The sequence below is a fragment of the Typopeltis vanoorti genome, chromosome 22, assembly GCF_054136105.1.
Source record: "Typopeltis vanoorti isolate ZY-2024b chromosome 22, IOZ_Tvanoo_1.0, whole genome shotgun sequence".
NCBI classification, from domain to species: domain Eukaryota; kingdom Metazoa; phylum Arthropoda; class Arachnida; order Uropygi; family Thelyphonidae; genus Typopeltis; species Typopeltis vanoorti.
In genome coordinates, this window is record NC_143570.1 from 44,838,363 (window position 1) to 44,857,234 (window position 18,872).

At 33.2% G+C, this 18,872-nt stretch overlaps 2 protein-coding genes across 3 annotated transcripts in view; one reads left to right on the plus strand and one right to left on the minus strand.

The window, feature by feature from the left end:
• Nucleotides 1-2,258, minus strand: part of LOC150094376 (T-box protein 2-like) — a 46,202-nt gene extending 43,944 nt beyond the window's left edge. The window contains exon 1 of the mRNA XM_090412456.1: nt 2,083-2,258. Within this exon, the coding sequence (XP_090268582.1) occupies nt 2,083-2,258 (176 nt within the window). The remainder of the gene's footprint in view (nt 1-2,082) is intronic.
• Nucleotides 2,259-12,728: 10,470 nt separating this feature from the next.
• The window catches only part of LOC150094379 (solute carrier family 67 member A2-like), a 64,894-nt gene continuing 58,750 nt past the window's right edge, over nt 12,729-18,872 (plus strand). Inside the window, exons 1-2 of one of the 2 annotated variants that reach the window (XM_090412078.1) lie at nt 12,729-12,865; nt 13,971-14,111. In XM_090412078.1, coding sequence (XP_090268204.1) covers nt 12,794-12,865; nt 13,971-14,111 — 213 coding nt within the window. In that variant the 5' untranslated portion in view covers nt 12,729-12,793. Of the gene's footprint in view, nt 12,866-13,029; nt 13,836-13,970; nt 14,112-18,872 lie in introns of those variants that run through there. The other variant, XM_090412080.1, reaches the window with a different exon arrangement.

Consider the following 18,872-nt stretch of genomic DNA (forward strand, 5'->3'; position numbering starts at 1 on the left):
CGTAAAAATCAATAAGTAACCGATGTTTACAAATTTTGCGGACCCAAAATTCGGTCCCAATTCAATGTTCAGCTACCCAATTCACTCATGGAGGTGCTTTCAAGATTTCAGGTCATAATAATCGGTGACATATGTGTAAAGCGATATATAGTTATTCTATTAGCTATTTTCATTTCTATGGTCTTTTTTGTTGGTAATTATTATTCCTGTATATATATATAGTTTTTTTTTTTTTAAAGTAAACGTGCGGAGGGATGAAGATTGAGTTCGCACTCAATTTCTCTGACATATGCAGAATGAATCAAAATTAACTTTTAAGTCCAATAACAACTTGCTGTGAATTAAAAAAACACGCACATTTACAACATTCACAACACCAGTTTTATTTATTTATAAACTATATAATTTTCTGCAAAAGGAGAAATAAAATGTATTAAATCCAGACCATGTCTGGGTGGAAGAGTTACCCGTGCGGAATTTCCTTGCTACACTGAGGTCAGGAGCAACTTGAAGCTGTATCGATGTTTGTCTCTGGGACATTATTACTAGATTATCTGACAGTATGTTGCAAATTAATAACCCTTCGTGGACGAGAATAAATAATAATAATAAAAAAAAGCATATTTTTTTTATTTTTATTTTGCTAATGTTATAACACCATTTTACGTAACCCTGACCAGGTTATGTAATGGATGTAACGAATCTTACTTGGTTACATGTTTTGCCAAGCTTCCTATATTAATTTACAGAAATATAATGTTCATATATTATATTACTAATTTACAATGTTTCGAATACAATTTTCATTCTTTTAGTATATCAATATCCATATTTACCAATTATATATATACAGCATTCATGATTATCCAGATGTGGTATATAGCTGATAATGTCCAATTATCAACTATAATTGGATTGAGAGCCACAATCGACTAGGAATGAAAATTAAACCCAAGACAGCTAACGGATGTGGCCACGTCTGTGAAATTTGTATTCTCCGACCATGTTGTCAATTTAGTAGAAGGAAAAAACCTTACTATCTGCATAAGAGATAATTATTCAAGATATATGGATAATGAAGAGAGACTGCATATCTACAATTTGTCGTCCAATCTGTTGAACTGTATTGGCGAGAATATGAAACTCAAACACACTTATCTCGAAGTATAAGCTAGTACCACTATGAACCAACCCGCCTCCTGACTTTACGGTCTGCGATCTCAGAATGTGTTTTATGGAATTTCTACGTTGGAAAATTTCCACAAGTTTTCGAATGATTAGCAATGGATGTAATTACTTTTTTCAGCTTCCAGTGGGGCTGTGGCAATTATTACATAGCTCGATTGCTAGGCGAAGCTATCTAGTAGTGCCTTCATTTTATTTATTTATTATTATTATTATTATTTATTTATTTTTTTTTTTTTACAAACTATGAATTTAAAGTACATTCAAACTATTTAATGAAAAAAATTCCCTTTAAATAACTCCTTTAAGAACGATTCCATCTTACTCATAACGAAGCCGCCGTGTTCCTTGCCAGCCAGTGGTGTTAACTGCAGCCAAAAATTCACATCCTTATATTTTACATCAGGAGTCAACAAGAAGGATGTCCCAAGGGGTGTTTTAGAGTGGAATGCGAATCATTTCAACTTAGTATAGGATCCTCGACTTCCCCCACAGTAACATTTCTGACTGAATTCATTTTTCGTAGTCTGAAAATGGCCATGATTGAAACAAAATTATTATACACGTATATGGAAATAACTAATTTTTATGCAGTGGATTCTTTTATAAAACCATTTGCTGTACAAAGACACAAAAGCTGCCGCATGGTTAAGAACAAAATCCCGATTCCAGTGAGACTGGGAAATCGTAACTCTAATTACGCATACATAATGCATTCTTTACACTGTTCGTGGTGCCTGTTCATTGTTACTTTGGATCGTGTCACTGATCATGTCATGGGGGAAAGGGAAAACAAACATTATAGTATTGTTAATTATTCAGAAATCTATGTTCATGAATCATTTGAATTTATTCACTTAAAAAGAAAAAAATCAGCTAAATTACTTCATGACTTACCTCCCTTTCTTTCCAATCACCATTTCATTGGTTAATTCACGAAACTTTCTCCATAAGTGCACATCTTGTAAAATAACGGCAATTCCATTATTTGAAATCTTGATTCCTCGATCGAGATGACTACTAAGAGATGCCACCAGCGCTTTCAAATCAATTTCTTTTTGACTTTCCTCCATCATAGGGAAAAAATGGAGGAGAAGGAGAGAATAAAAGAAAAGAAAGAACAGAAAAACTATGAAAGAAGAACACAGTTATTGCTTCGACTGGAATGATACGTTTCTAGAAGTTTATAGTAAGTACGTAGTATCGCCGACAGGTGTCCGACTCGTCTTTCTATGGGAGCGTCGACTGTATATTTCAAAGATACCGCCCCAATTCATTCTTGAAGCTAATAGGATTAACCAGAGGCTACTATTCTTAATCTTTTAAATCTGCGTTTTCGAGAAGAATGAATATTTGTTCAGAGTGAATGAAAAAAGATGGCAGAAATGGAAAATTTCGTAGGTAAGATACATATTATTTCAGACAATGAATTTTGAATTATTCCTATTATAACAGGGGGAGATAGTTCTTTAGTCATATTACGGTTAAAGATTTTGTTTGTTTGTTTTATGTGTATCACACAGGCAAGATAATATATTCTTGCTAAATTATAATATATTATATAAACTTGATATAATATAAGAGCCAGTATTCCTAAATTCCTCGATTATTTATTTATGCTTTTTTCCCTTCTGTCTCTCTCTATTTCTTTTTCTTTTTTTTTTTTTTTTTTCAAGGCGAGGGTGTGTTACGTCATTAAGCTTTAAAACAATTCGGAAAAGTAACTCTCTCAATCTCATCTCTGATTGGACAAACCTATCTCATAGAGAAACTAAGGTGGTAGGGTTTTGTTTTCATTACTGCCACACAATTTTATTGAATTGTGTTTGGGTGGTTAGTGAAGTAACAGCTCTTCGCATATAAGTTTATCTTCTATTAGTTGTTTTCCTAAAAGTAACTATTGCAAGTTTCCTCGATGTCGAGCGATATAAAATAAAAACATGTCATAGTGGCTAGGTCGCTAGACTGACAAACCAGCTAGAAAAGACAATTAATAGACTCAGTGCCGTAACGAGGGCATGGCGAAAGAGGCGCCCGCCACGGGCGCAACTAGGTTTGGGGCGCAAAACGTATAACATTTTTGTCATTTTTGGGTTGGGGGGAGGGACAAGTTAGACACTTGCCACAGGCACTTAATACCGTCGTTACGTCACCGAACAGACTTAATACACTGATCTCATATCTTAGTTGTTTCAGCTGTATTTCAAAATAATTCAACTTAAGCCTCAGAGAGGACCTATAAAGCAACATATTAAAAAATCGATAAAAAATAAAAATGAGGACATTAAACATCTACAAATTGATAAATTTTATTATTTTATAATATTTTATTGAGTAACCCAAGACCCATGCAAGAAAAAAATTGCTCATCCCGCCACTAGTTTGTTAGGGTCCCACAAGGGGTGGTGCTTTAGATCAATTATCGAGATTGGAAAATTTTAAATTATCTTCTAACTCCTTTCCGTTTCTAAACACAGAAGATAGAACTCTTAGTCATTAGTCAGTCATTAGTCAGTCACTTTCTTCTCTACCCTTCCATCGCGAAAATTGAGTGCATTCTTATGTAGTGTTAGGTAGGAGTCGGTATTTTCCGATGCTGTCCAGCTAGAAAAAAAATTTAATTCCATAACGTTTACTTCTTTTGCAAATTTGTTTGGTTAATTGACTCTTTTTTTTTTTTTTTTTTTTCGTATACCCAAGCTGAGGAATTTTGCATTTTTGTTTAACACATTTTTACTTCGGTTTTTCTTTCTTTTTCTTTTTCTTTTTTATTTTTATGTTGCCACGAAAAGTTATATGCAAAACTATGTTACATTTTGTGCCGTGGGTGGGGTGGTGATTTTTTTTACTTTCTATTTTATCAATTATATATATAATCCTTCTCCAGAGACGAAATTGGAACTTTTTTCAAGCCACCAATAAGCTGGGGTGGCCTCACACTGGGCTGTGAAATTCATCTTCTTGACTGTAGGAGATGAGTATTGTACAAGCTATATGAACCAATAGTTTTTTTTTTTTTAAGTTCTTGAAGATTTCTCACCAATAGCTTGAGTTTAATGCATAGGCATGAGTCGTAACAAGATCTAAGCTTTAGACATTTTATTTCAACAAGATGTTAAAGATGTGACACGGTATTTTTACAAATGCAAAATACCTGGACAAGTGCCGAAAATAAATATTGTGCACAAAAGTGACAAGATGAAAGTGAAAATCATATCACTCTTTGAAAGTTTAATATTTTCATTGTACCACATTGTAATGTTGCAAGCAAGATCTGAAAAATTAGACAGTGACCATGAGAAAAAACATTTGATTAAGCTCCTCAGTGTAGGGCTGATTTGGGAACGATCTGGCATATCAGCGATGGAGGTAACGATGTGTGAATCGTCTGCTGAAACACGATCCAGGCCTTCTAAGTTTTCAGAAACTGCTGTAGAATCCCTCTTAATGGGGGATTCGCCCTCGGGAAGAACAGAGTCATTTAAGGTGGCTTTTGTCATCCTTTCATAAATTACACGGAGACGGTGCTTCATATCAGAAAAGCTTGGAATCATCGTTGTTATCACTAGAAAAAAGAATAATAAAATGATTTCACAGAGATGGCACAAAAATAGAGGATGGCTAATTTAATTATAGTGTTTATTGTTTTTTAATAGGTTTAATAATTAAAAAAAATGAGAAACTACCACATACATTAAATACAAGGATACGATAATTTATGCTAATTCAGTGCGACTTTTACGTTATCTGGTCTTAGATTTACAAAGCTAAGAAACGAATTATGATCGGTATTTAAAACACACCCCAGTGGTTTGCATTTTATTATAATTATTAGTTTTTTTCCCCCCCGGGGGGTTGCAACAGAAGCAGCTAAGGCTATGAGATCGCTACATTATGTCTATATGTCTTATGTTGAATCATCTTCCAATGAAACTCGTTAACACATCTTCACTGAAAAATGCAAAAATTCCTAAAATTCCCCATGTCATAGACAGAATTCGAACCTAGGCCCAGAAAAAGTTCTTTTGAAAGTTCATTATGTCCTAGACGGTATTCGAATCCTTTTTTTTTTTTTTTTCAAACTTAGTAAACTGTTGCGATGCTATTGAGGTCCCGAAAAGTAGAATCTCTTTAAACATTTTTTTTTCGATTTCACTTTTAAAGATTTTTTTTACTTCTGTTTTTCTTCATTCGATAGTGACGATGCGTTTAGATTACAAAGATCCAAGTTCAAATCCAGTATAGGATGCGAGGAGCATATACGAGCTTCTCAACTGAAGACGGACTTATAAAGAGTGAGATGGTTTCAACTCTCCTCCATCCCCAACAAAACAGACAGTTATCAGAAAAGATTCTGATCATTGCTTTAGTTGATTTGTAAATTGAATATGAATGCTAGTATTATTTTCAGTGGAATAAAGTATTGGCAAACAATAGTAAAAAAAAAAAAATCGTCACCGGCTCTAAAAAATAGAAAACAAACTATATATTCATTGATATCACTAATACTACAATGAAAATCACTTTGTTCTAGAAAATTTTAAAATAAATATAATATGAAATGTTTTAAATTTTTAAAAGAATTTTAATTAAAATATTTTAAGTTAAATTTAATTTTAGATTTAATACACCATAAGGAAATAAAATATATACTATCACCAAAGGACTGATTTAAAAAAAAAACGTTTTTATATCCACTGATATTTTAATGGTTTATTAACCACTTCTCACGACATAGTTTTGTTTCTGGTAGGTGACAGGTTTACTGTTGTAAACAAACCTGAGTCATATTGCTAAGTCAAATTGCAATGTTGTACTTTAATAAGTGGTAAATCCCGAAAGGTGAGACAATAAGAAATCTCTTTTCCTTTCAAAGAATCAGGACAAAATAATATCATGAACTTTTAATTAAATAACAGAAAAAAAAGAAGCTTATTTAGGTACTTTTAAAAAAAATTACAATACAGATTTAAGAAATAAATTTAATTAGTGAAAATGTGAAGTCAATTATATGAATAAAATAATATAAACAAGAAAATATAATAAGTATAATTAAAAGAAACACGTATTAACCACAGTGAAAATTATTTAATTGTAACTATTTCATCCTAAGTATCTTAGGACATCATCAGTACAGTAGTTTAATACAATAATAGGAATAACATACAGTTAGGGCGCATGATTACAATAGAATCTCATTAAACGTGCGTAACGTGGTACAGAAGTTAAAAAAAAAAAAAAAAAAGAATCCGATCTTGAGACAAAAATCCCTTCAGTATTGAATTTAAAGTTTATTTTTACGTAACTAGTAAATTCAGCTTAAATAGAACAATATGAAGAAAGTAACAACTTTGATTCCAGAATTATTACTACTACGATATTCGCAAGAGAGGGGGGGGGAAATAAAATCCTTAAAATACGATAATAATAATAATAAGAGACTAAATTATACTGTATAGTGCATATTGAATCATCAAAATGAAAGAATACATTTTAAAAAAATCACAACTCTGTCATCATAGGAAAGAAATAAAAAGATTTAACAAAGTACGTGTACACTTACAATTTGATTTTTTCTCCTCTTCTGATACTGCCGTTACGATGCCTTTTGCCTGCGAAAAAATGATAAGCAGCAGTAATATTTTTCTGCACCAAGGTGCATTAAGGTGTAATATACCGGTACACAGCATAATTCGACGAACACGGATGTTAGGTTAATATAGGTGTAGCTAAATGTTTGCTGATATCAGTTCTAGACAGAAAATTCGAGAAGTGCAAGGATTTCTGTGTTGTTATTTCGTCATCAATCGAATTGTCATCAATCGAATTGATGACGTATTGAAACATTAATAAACAATAAGCAAATTGAAGTATAATGAACTGATCACAAATAAAATAATTAAAAGAAACAATGCAAAAATAGCAATATTCTTGTGTGCCAGTTCTGTTCGACACATGATTGTTAACAGTGGTATCTTATTAATGCATAGGACTAAGTTTGTTAATGTAGCTTTTTAAGCATTCATCTCGGGAGAATCGAACAAAAAATGATACCTTATAATCATCTTCCATCCTCCTCCCTGTATTGGTTTTCATTTCTTGAGCGGATTTCACTTTTCCTTTTTCCTTCCTGGATGGATTTCTATAAACTGATTATTTCACAACTCAAGTTAATTATAAAATAGTTGATGAAACGTATCTCTTCAGAAGGGAGCTTGTCTGACATAAGGGCCTTAAAGGTCCTCCACCTTCCACTCTGAAATTTGATAACTGATTTTCTCGAGATGATCAATTGCACTTTATGATGGTGGCATTCTCTCTTTATGATGGTGGCAAGAAGTTCAAATGCAATTCTGCATTTGAACTTCTTGCAAATGCAGAATTTTACCACCGCTTTGTTTTCTTACCTATCCCTCTGCTCTCTTATTCATAAATGACCTTCCACTGATCAATAACCTTGTCCTTTCGAGAGTATAGCTTTAAAGCAGGCTGGCTATCACACAGGATCGAATTACACGGCAACGCATTTAGAAGGTTTCCTGATCATGGGTTCATAATCTTGTCGCCATCTACGCTACCAAGTCGTGCCTAGAGGTTGGGGGGGGGGGTTCACTTTACGAACATTCGTAGTATAAACACCACGTATCTAAGTGCTAAGCATCATCACCCACAGAGGTGTTTTGGGTCAAAAAACAGACATTTTGAACAAACACAATCTCTGCTACAACAACTAATCTCAGCTGCCAAATTTGTCTAATTGCTTCTGCTGTGAGGGAGGTATTTGTGCGTTATGCGCTCCGATATTCATATTCCTCCCTAAAAGATGTTTAATCTTGAATCTTCCATTTTTGAGCTTCCATGACTTAAGATTTTCTTGACTCATTGTCTCGATCATCTATTCCTCAAATTATTAAATGATTTTGACCTGTCTAACTTCTTATCCATGAAATTTGATTTCTTGCAATCCAAATCCCTTACTCTAAATTCATCTTTCTTGGTGACTTTAATGACTACAACTGTAAATGGTTCTCTACGTGTGGTCAAACTGGAAGAGAAGTGGAGGTGGTTACTGTAAGCGGTGGCCTAAATATTATATTCAATATTAATACTAAATGTTATAATCAATATTACAAACCTCTGAAGTCTGGTCTGGCGCATCACAGTATTGACTCTACTCATAGTATCCAGTGGGATAAAGCAGTTCCCCTCCATAGATGCAGATTCAAATATGAACGCTTATTCAAAGAAATTTGTGAAACTATCTTATACCGACCGAATTTAAATGGAAATGACTGTAGTCTCTCTCAAAGATCTGGGAGATTTTTATCTTATGTAAAAAAACCATTTATCTTAATAGATTAAATTTGTTATTTCTATTATTTCCTAGCACGCGGTAACAATTGTATTTTAATAGGTGATCCACCGAACGTTTTGCTTGTATTCCATTCCTATTACTGTTACAGACACTGAAGATGTACTATTATTTTTAGTACGATATATCTGTTCTTTTTACTAATTAAAGATTTCACTGTGTTTTTTACGTGTTACTTTATTATATTAGATAATATAATAATAGCGGCAAGCTGCTATTTTTTGACCGAAAGCTGGAACTGCATTATAAGTCTCATTATTATAATTCTTATAATTTATTATAATGAATTTAAAAATTTTGATAGTTTTAAAAAAGTACCTGGCCCGACTATACCCCTGGTCTTAGGCTAGAACTGTTTCCACAGAACTACACAGCACCATTAACACATAATGTGAAACATAATATAAACAAGAATACAGAATATAATGATCAATATTAAAATGTAATTCATTAGGAGAAAAATAAATGCTAATAAAGGGAAACTATTTCATCAGAGAAAACCAAACTCCTACTAATAATCATATTAGTACAATAAAATAATAAAGAAACTTTTTCTTAATCTTAACAACCAACTCATTCTCGTTTGAATAACACAATTTGTAATAAATGATCTATATTTATTCCTAATAAACCTGGACAGTGTATTTTTTTAATTGTACATATTTTTTGAAATTGTATCAAAATAGATAGCCTAGGTCAGTGACTCCCAAACTTCTGGATGTCAGGGCCCCCTTTGGAAAAATTAAAATATTTCACGCTCCCCCCTCGAAACAAAATCGTAATATAGACATATATTATTATAATATTTATTGTGTTTATATTCAACACAAAACATACACAGCGAATATTGCAAAAATCAAATGCAAATATTACATTTTTAGCATCTTACATACTCATTTGACATGGCACATTATCTTATATTTTTATACAGATAGATATACAGGTGATCCTCGTATAACACGGATGTTAAGTTCCATAGAAATGCCGCGTTATATAAATCGCGCTATGCGAGACTCAGATCACATAGAAAAAGTAGGGTTATGTTCTTCCGAAATCGGTTTTTTTTTTAATTATATAAATAACGACATACCCAACAAAAATATATTTTTATTTAATTCAGGTAATTCATGTAAGTTAAGAAAACATAAACTACGAAAAAATACATAGTATAAACTTATAAAATTACAAATTTTACGTAAACTTCATTGCACATAATTCATAAATGTTTTAGGAAAAATAAAAGGAAGTGTATATTTTAATTGTCATCACTGTCTTCAAAAATAACATTTTGTAGATGTTCTTTATTTACGATTGGACGGACGTCTTCATCATTTGAAATCTCTTGGACATCATTTGTATAATTCTCATTGCATAATACTTCGGCTGGTTTAGTTATCAAGAAATCAGTAATAAGATCTTGCTTACGACTATGTGCAATTTTTTATTAAGTTCATAATATGGAGCTAAACAAATATCCAATTGTCTCTTGAATTTTCCGGAACGCTCCATTGAGGGATCATTATCCATAAAATAACTTTCTTGCCAAGTCCAATCCTTTTGCTAATTTCTTTAAACTGAATTGTTTAACGGATTCATCACAATCAGAATCTTTGGCAGCACTTTCCCCGCCATTTGGTTCGACGTCATCTATTAATTGTACCATTTCTTCCTCATTTAAATCTGTTTCGTCTTCAATTAATTCACTAATTTCGTTTTCAACCATATCGCAAAAGCCCACTAAGTGGCCATTACTATAAAGATATTTTTTTTTTTTTACATAAGAAAGCATTAAATATTGTATGTAACTCACCAGAAAATAAAGTGCCCAGCTTGAGATTAACACACTTATGATCTTTAATGCCCTTTCCTGGTAGAAAACGAAGATAATTTTCAATAATAAACACTTTATACTGTAAACAATTGAAGTGCATGCGTGCTAAAGGGTATTTCCCGTAATATAAATTCGCTACTTATAACAATAGGCATCAGACATCAACGGGCAGTGAGCCCATGGTTCGTGATGATGATGATGACTTATAACTACATCCACGATACGGGCAGACGCAAATTTAAAGAAGATAAAATTTGATTTTAAAGTCGAACGGTGAAAAATATATGAAAAGATAAAGGGTAACTATAATTTGTAGACCGCGTTGTATAAGTACCGCGTTATACGAGGGTTACCTGTATTGTACATTTTCAGTACAAGCACATGAAACGTAAAACGATTAGTAATAAACAAGGTAATTATTTAATAACAATTTAATGTGATGGATGTGCTTCAATACTGCTACACAAAACGTCAATACCAGGTGAACTATTTGAAACTGCAATTTTTAGATTTCTGTTTTGAAATGAACTTATATGAATAAGCATATATTTACTAATATTCAATAAGCACCGAAATATGCAGGAAGCAAAATTTGTGAACCACACCAATGTGTGATTTTTTCCATTAAAATATAAAAAATAACAAAAAAGAAATAATAAAAATTAAATATGTTTCTTTTAAGATAAAAAAAATCTACTTAGTCTTAAAACATTTAAAATTTGTTTTCATTATTTCTTCCCCCCCCCCCCCCTCTCTCTCTCAACAAAGCCTACGTCCCACAGTTTGGGAAGCGCTGGCTTAGGTGGATGCCGCAGCTGCATATACCGAACAACGTTCCTGAATGGAGTGTTAGATGACTTCGTTCCTAACAACGACTTCATGGGTTCATACCTATTTGTTATATGTTCTTGTTCGCTTGTTTAAATAATTTGTTTAGTTATTCAGTATTAAATCATGCTAAACGTTGAGCTCATTACAAACAAAATATAGCCTATGTAATAATAACACTGGCCAACAAAAAAAAAAAAAAAAAAAATTCTGCTGATTATGATCTGACACTTGTTTTTTTACTAATTTGGGTGCGCTGATTTCAAATATCAAACTCATTTTATTCTATCACGTCAGGTTTTTCCTCTATGACATTTTCTTTTTGCTAATTTGTAAGTTTTTGATATTTTTAAGGAGGCAGTACTATTTAGAGGATCAAAAAAATCGATTTTTTAATATTATTTTCTGAAAGTATGTACTTTTAAAAATCTGTTCCTAACTTTTTATCAAGACATTCGAAAAATTCCCGAAGATATAGCCTATTATTCAAAGCGGTGCGCAGATCAGAATCGGAGCGCTCACCGCTCTCGCTTGTCAAGACTTAAAAACTATAGAAGATCGGTACCAAGGAAGATGGGATTCTCACATGATGGCCGACTACTGTTGGAGTATTCAAAGGGATTGCCAAAACAGAACACACAGCAGAAATTGCTACAAACAGAAATTTATTCCCTGAAACTCATGTGTAAGCAAAATTGTTATTTTTTTATAAATATTCTTGTAATTTTTAATGAATATTGTTAAGTAGTTATGTATCTAATTATCGGCCTCTCTCGCATTCAAAGTGCCAGTACGTGCTATTGCAGGTTCTTACGCATTTATTCGTTTACTAACAAGCGAGAGCGGTGAGCGCTCCGATTCTGATCTGCGCACCGCTTTGAATAATAGGCTATATCTTCGGAATTTTTCGAATGTCTTGATAAAAAGTTAGGAACAGATTTTTAAAAGTACATACTTTCAGAAAATAATATTAAAAAATCGATTTTTTTGATCCTCTAAATAGTACTGCCTCCTTAAAAATATTAAAAACTTACAAACTAGCAAAAAGAAAATGCCTGACGTGATAGAGAAAAATGGGTTTGATATTTGAAATCAGCGCACCCAAATTAGTAAAAAACAAGTCTCATATAAAAGTCAGCAAAAATTGTGTTGGACTGTGTAATAAATAACCCCTATCTACACTCCATCTGACATCTATCGGAATAACTTAGAAGCATAATTGATTCAAAAACGAGGTGGTAGCGTGCTTGAACATACTGGTATTTGAATAGCAAAACATATAATAAATCATAAAAACGATATACTATAAAGGATTTATAGAAAAGTTAAAAAAAATTACAAATCCCTATTTTTTTTTCGGGGAGGGGGGGGGGAAGAGAGAAAATTCCCAAAATTTAGAAATTGCTCCGAGTCCAAAGACGATACCGAGCAAAATTTACTCTCAGACCAGAGCTTCTATCAAACGTTACATATCATGTGATGTAAGGTTTCCGCGATACATAATACAGGATAGTGGATTTTGTGTTTCGTGGCCAGAGTGTAATCGGAAAAACATGGGTGATGATATTTTCTAACGGATGCCGAGCGCGTCATGGAAATGTAATAACTCAGTGTCATCAGGAATGTCAAAGGAATTTAGAAATTGTGAGGTAACTGTTTATGAATATATTGAGATAGTTGAAAATGAAGATAAATATTTCAAATTTTTATGTGAACACAATGTTATGAAAGAAAACATCGCGTGTGGTTATTGTAACAGAACATTGCACTTGTATAAGAAAAATATTGAATATCGCTGTCGTCCCCCCCCCCCCCCCAAATCAGATTGAACTCCCCACGAAAGAAAGGAAATTACATTGTGATTTTAAAAAGGAGCGGATGGTTTGGAACATGACTTGAAAAATACAGTTTTCCGGTGACAGTCGGGTATTTCACAGTATAGTGGCTTCACTTACCATATCCCAAATTTCCATTGATTAAATTTGAACTCGCATGTAGTTGTATTTTTTTAGACTGGAGTTCCTTCTGTAGAGAAGTTTGTATTGAATGGGCATTAAGAAATACACAACAGACAGGAGGACTAGGATGGATGGTAGAAATTGATGAATCAAAGTTCGTAAATAGAAGATTGATACGAGCACCGTATGTAATGCAAGTATATTTTTGGTTCCCTTGAACGGGAAACAGGAAGAGGCAGATGCTTTTTCATTCCAGTTGAGAACCGAGACAAAACAACAGTACTTACTATTGTTCAGGAGAAGATTCTTCCCGGTACTATAATATCTGATTGCTGGTGGGCATTTTGTCTAAAGAAGAGGGTTACATTCATGAAAGCTTGTATAATTCAGAAACTTTCGTTGACCCTATATTCTGGGAATTCATACTCAAGCAATAAAGAGTCAATGGAATTCTCTAAAATTTCAAATGTCCAGAGTAGGTAGAAGGAAGGAGCTTATACTGCAGAATGCCAGTTCAAGAACTACAGGCCCAGAGCACAGTGGGTGCATGATTTCTTCAAGAAAATCAACCAGGTATACCCATGAATAACATAGCAACCTTTGTACAGTCTAAAATATGCATTACATATGCCATAGGATATGTAAGAATAAGATAAGATAGGTAAGAAGCAAATAATAGTAACATTAAGGAATATATATACTGTATTTTTAAAAATACTTGTATATTTGAACTAGATTTCAATTATTTCTGATCACTAACAAAATTATAACTTAAAATTTTTTGTTATAATTTTAGAATACCAATTATGGAACTCCAGGCCCAAAGGACAATGGGCATATGATTTTTTCAAGGAAATCAGCCAGGTTCACCCAAGAATATCATAGAAACCATCTTGTTATTGAAAATACATATAAGATATATGCCATAGGATTTTTGGTAAGATGCAAGTAATTTTTGTTATATGGTAAGCTTGTATTTTATTAATATATCAGTTTTATTCAACTATTTATCTGTGCAAAAGTGAACTAGATTTCAGATACTTCCAATCTCTCTCAAAATTATAGCATACAGTTCTTTAGAGAAATAAATGAATTTGTAAAATAAGTTTTGATAGAAATTGGTAAGATGGTGAAACATCTGGATGCATGGTATTTCATATTAGAGGAAAAGTTGAAATAATGATTTCCAAAATGGTGAGTGAAATTTAATACTTAAAGCATAAATTTTAAGATACTGCATATTGGTAAACATCAATAAAAACTGATTCAAACCTGTTTTAAATGGAATGATTGACCCCCCCCCCCCCACACAGTCATTTCATTTTGTGTTTTTTTACAAATTAGTCTTGTGAAGAATAATAAGTCTGATCTCAAAAGAACATTGACCAAAAAACAAATACAACTATGGCAGTGGCGTAGCTAGAGCTTTTGCCGCCCCTCTCAACACACACCAGAAATACTACAAAAAGTCAAAACGATGTATTGGAAAATAAATTAAAACAATATGTTTATTTTTGAAGTAAAACTTGAACATTCTAAAATGTTATTTTTCTTGCTTTTCTGTTAGCAAAATCGTCGATGACAATGGCAAAGTCTATTTCATAGTAACATAGGTAATTCTTAATCTATTTTATTTAGAAAAACCCCTCTCGCTACTACCAACACTTACAGCAATTGTGAGGAAAATTCACAGTAGTATTACAATATTTGGAACTGAGTTCTCGAGACTGTATTTTAGAATTAAGTGCAAAAGTTCAAAGTGCTGCCTGGGGTGGACTGCCCCCTCCACATCCCCCTAGCTACGCCACTGAACTATGGTAATGGAATAATATCCAAAGTCAAAAAGTCGAGGATGACAGATGCATTTCAAGAAGCAAATCATTTTTGTTTTATCAGGAACAATGTTTCCATGCCAATCAGTACAGAAAGTCATTTTATAAAAATAAAGTCCCACATATTAAGTGAAATCAAATATTTCCGAAATCAGGAAAACAAATTTCTTCATTTCTGAATGTCTGTGCAGTATATTTTCATGCTGAATATAATTTCCTGGCATGTATCTTTGAGGATACATGGGCAGAAATTTTTTGTCAATCCTACATGTGAGATTGAAACTTGTATCAATCACATCAGTGCTGTGTGTGAGAGAGAGTGGAAGTGATCAAGAAGAAAGAAGGAATCTGTTATGTTTTTGAATGACTGGTAGGTTCTAGTTTTTTTTTTTTTTTTTTTGAAGGATGTGTGCAGAAGATTGTTCCAAAGCATAGAGGATGATAGAATGAAAGAAGAAAATTGGAACTGTACAGTGAATAGGTGTTGACCAGTGTTTAGTTGTTCCACTTTCCTTCAAGTTTATGGACTTGAAGGAAAGTGGAAGAACTAATAACAATCAATTTGGTGGAATGGTGTCCATCAAAATATCTTAGAACTGTTTGCAGTTATGGCTGAAGCAACTAAGGCTATGAAGCCAATATGCTTACAAAAAAAACTTACCAGAGTTCCTGGTGAGATTTTGTAAAAGGGGTAAGATCATGGAAAGGAAACTTGGAAAAGAACAAGCTGGGTTCAGGCCAAACATATATTCTCAGAATCTGGTTTTCATTTTAAGACAGTTTGCAAAATCATGGGAATAATGCATATGAAAGGTGCCAAGAGAAAAGCTGTTCAAAACACTACAGTTATATGGTGTAAATGGACATTTTACAAAGCAGTACATAGTTTGAGTTGCTGGTCTGCAGTTAGAATTCATGAAGGAATAGGAAGATGGTTTGATGTTAAATTAGATGTGAGACAAAGATGCACATTATCTTCACTGTTATTCATCTATCCAGGAGATGAATAACAGAGAAGAACCCAGGAGACTAGACCTTGTATAATTAGCAAAGTGGTATAAAATATGATATCAAAATTAGAGATGTTAATCTGCCATCTTCACTTTGTGCAGATGGTGTTATGCTAATTAAATCCTGTGTAAGCCTGTAGAATTCCCTGAATAAATTAAATAATTGATGTAATAAACTTAGTATACGAGTTAGCAATAAAAGAGACAAAGACTAAAATGTGGAGAAGTGTTGAAAATGTGTTGAAAATAAAGATGACAAATTAAATATGGAAATTGACAACTGAATTAGCAAAGCTAGTATGGTAGGAAGTCAGCTGAATAAATTTATATGGAATAAGGAGAGAAATTGGTCAAAACACTAAACTAGCAGTATAAACAACAGTGTCCAAACCAGTTTTAACTTAGGGGAGTGAACATATGGTATTTTTTTATTGCACCTCAATGGAGTCTGAAGACTCATTGCAGGAGAACCAAAACTATCCACACAATCTATAACAGACAAAGCACTCGCAATTGATCTGTCAGCCCATTCATAATTCTTCAAGCAAAAAATCTAGTCCTCAAATTCCTACTAACCACACTGGCCCCCTCTAGTCAAGTGCTGAAACATTTCCTCTGCATCAATCCTATAAAACTCTTTAAGCAATTTAAATGTTTCTATCATATCCCCTCTTTTTCTCCTATCAATCAACTTCTGCAATCAAGACACCCACAATCTATCCTCATAGGGAACATTCCACAGACATTCATCATCTTGGTTGCTCATTTCTGAATCTTCTCCACTGCTTCCTCATCTCCAAGAAACCCAGGAGACCACACCTGAGCACAGTAATCCAGATGTGGATGTATCAAGGCCTTATAAAGAGATTAACAACCTCTTTATCTCTACTCATTAGTGTGTTCTTTAGCTAAGTAATCAGATGGCATAGTAGTAACATGTCCTCTAAACTTAAACTCTGTCTGCCACCACCACCACCTCTAAAATCTAGCTTTATCAGTTTCCTGTAGTACATTCCATCAATGGAATCATCAGCATACAACTGATTTTCTTTCAGGTTGTTTCCTATATATATATATATATATATATATATATATATATATATATATATAGGTATCCCTCGATTAACGCGGTTAATTAATCCTCGATGTTACTGCGTATATCAAAATCGTGTTAATCAAATCTAATAATCAGTGATAAAAAGTACAGTTTGTCCCTGACCGATTACTGTACTAATAGTTTGTTTTATATGCTACTCTTTTAGGTAAGATAAAAAATGAATGCAAAGTAAATGTTTAATAAATACTTGTACCTACATTAGTTACTGCAATTTTTTTTAATCAAAAGAAGTTATAAAGAGTCATTTTAGTTTTTTTCTTATCTGCATAAATTCTACGATAACAAGCAAAATGATTCTCCAGACCTCAGCATACAAACATTCTTTGATTAACATCTGGATCCATGTCCATTACTTGCTGCTTAAGCGATTCTAAACTGCAAAATATTCCATCCAGTTTTTTGACTATTATTTCCTTTGGAACCTCATCTTCACATTCCATTTGTTCGTTGTCTTCATATGTGCATCGTTCAATTTCAAGAAGATAGTTGTCACTGAAATCTTTTGAATTTGAATCCAATAATTCTTTAACATCTTCTGCATCAAAACCGAGGTCTTCACCAGTTGCAACGATTTCTTTGACCACATTGTTCACAGGATTTTGAAAACCACCTAAGTCATTAGCGCATTCTGGCAGAAGGTTTTTCCAAACAGCTTTCATGCAACTAGAAGACACTTGCTCCCACGAGTCAAAATGTTCTGAGTTGCGTGTTTAATGTTAAATTTTTTCCAAAATTCGTGGAGCATAATCTCATTTTCTCCTGTTGTTGTTTCTACTGCCTTTGAGAATTTCTTTTTAAGAAAATAGGCTTGAAAGTTGCAATGACGCCCATGTCCATGGGTTGTAGCAATGATTTGGTGGCACAAATAAAACTTTCACATTCTCACACAAATCATTAAGAGAATTTGGATGAACACGAGGCTAGCAGCCTCGTGCCGCGAGCATGATTTTGCGTGGTAAATTTAAAGGCGCGTTAATCAAACTCTTAACGCAATTAATTTCACTGCGATAATCAAATTCGCGTTAAGCAAGGGATACCTGTGTGTGTGTGTGTGTGTGTGTGTGTGTGTACACACACGAATTACAGTTGTGGTCCCAGCAACTGAACCTTGGAGCACACCACTAGTCACCCATTTTTGCCTTCATTCTGCCCCTCCATATATCCCTTCTTGATGTCTGTCCAGCAGTCACTCTTATCAACATAACCAGTGTCATGTCCATCCCCATTTGTTCTAATTTGTGTAATAGAGTTCTGTGTGGTATCAATGGCAGAATCATTCAAAATGATATTGGGAAGGAATTTGATATTGTTAGCATTCATTAATGGGTAAGCTGAGGTAATCTAAGATGATGTGGTCACTTAAACAGAATGGGAGAGAGAGAGGAAATGTTAGCAAAATGGTTGTTTAATTCTAAAATTGCAGAAAATAGCCAGAGGAAGTTCAAGATCTAGTAGATTGATAGAGTAAGAAATGCCTTGTAAGACCTAAATATAAGCTCTTCCAATATTGGAGTCCTGACAGATAAGATTAATTTTCAGGAAAATTGTTACTAAGAAGTTAGTAAAGATATTAACTTTTCATGTGCTACCTAGAATTCTGTACCTTCCCGTCCTGAGAGTGCATATTTGGAATTTTGATATTTTTAATGTTTTATTATAATTATAACTAATTGATGAGGAATTGAATTACATATAGACAAATGGCTGACAGAATAATTAAAATTAGTAATGGAAACACG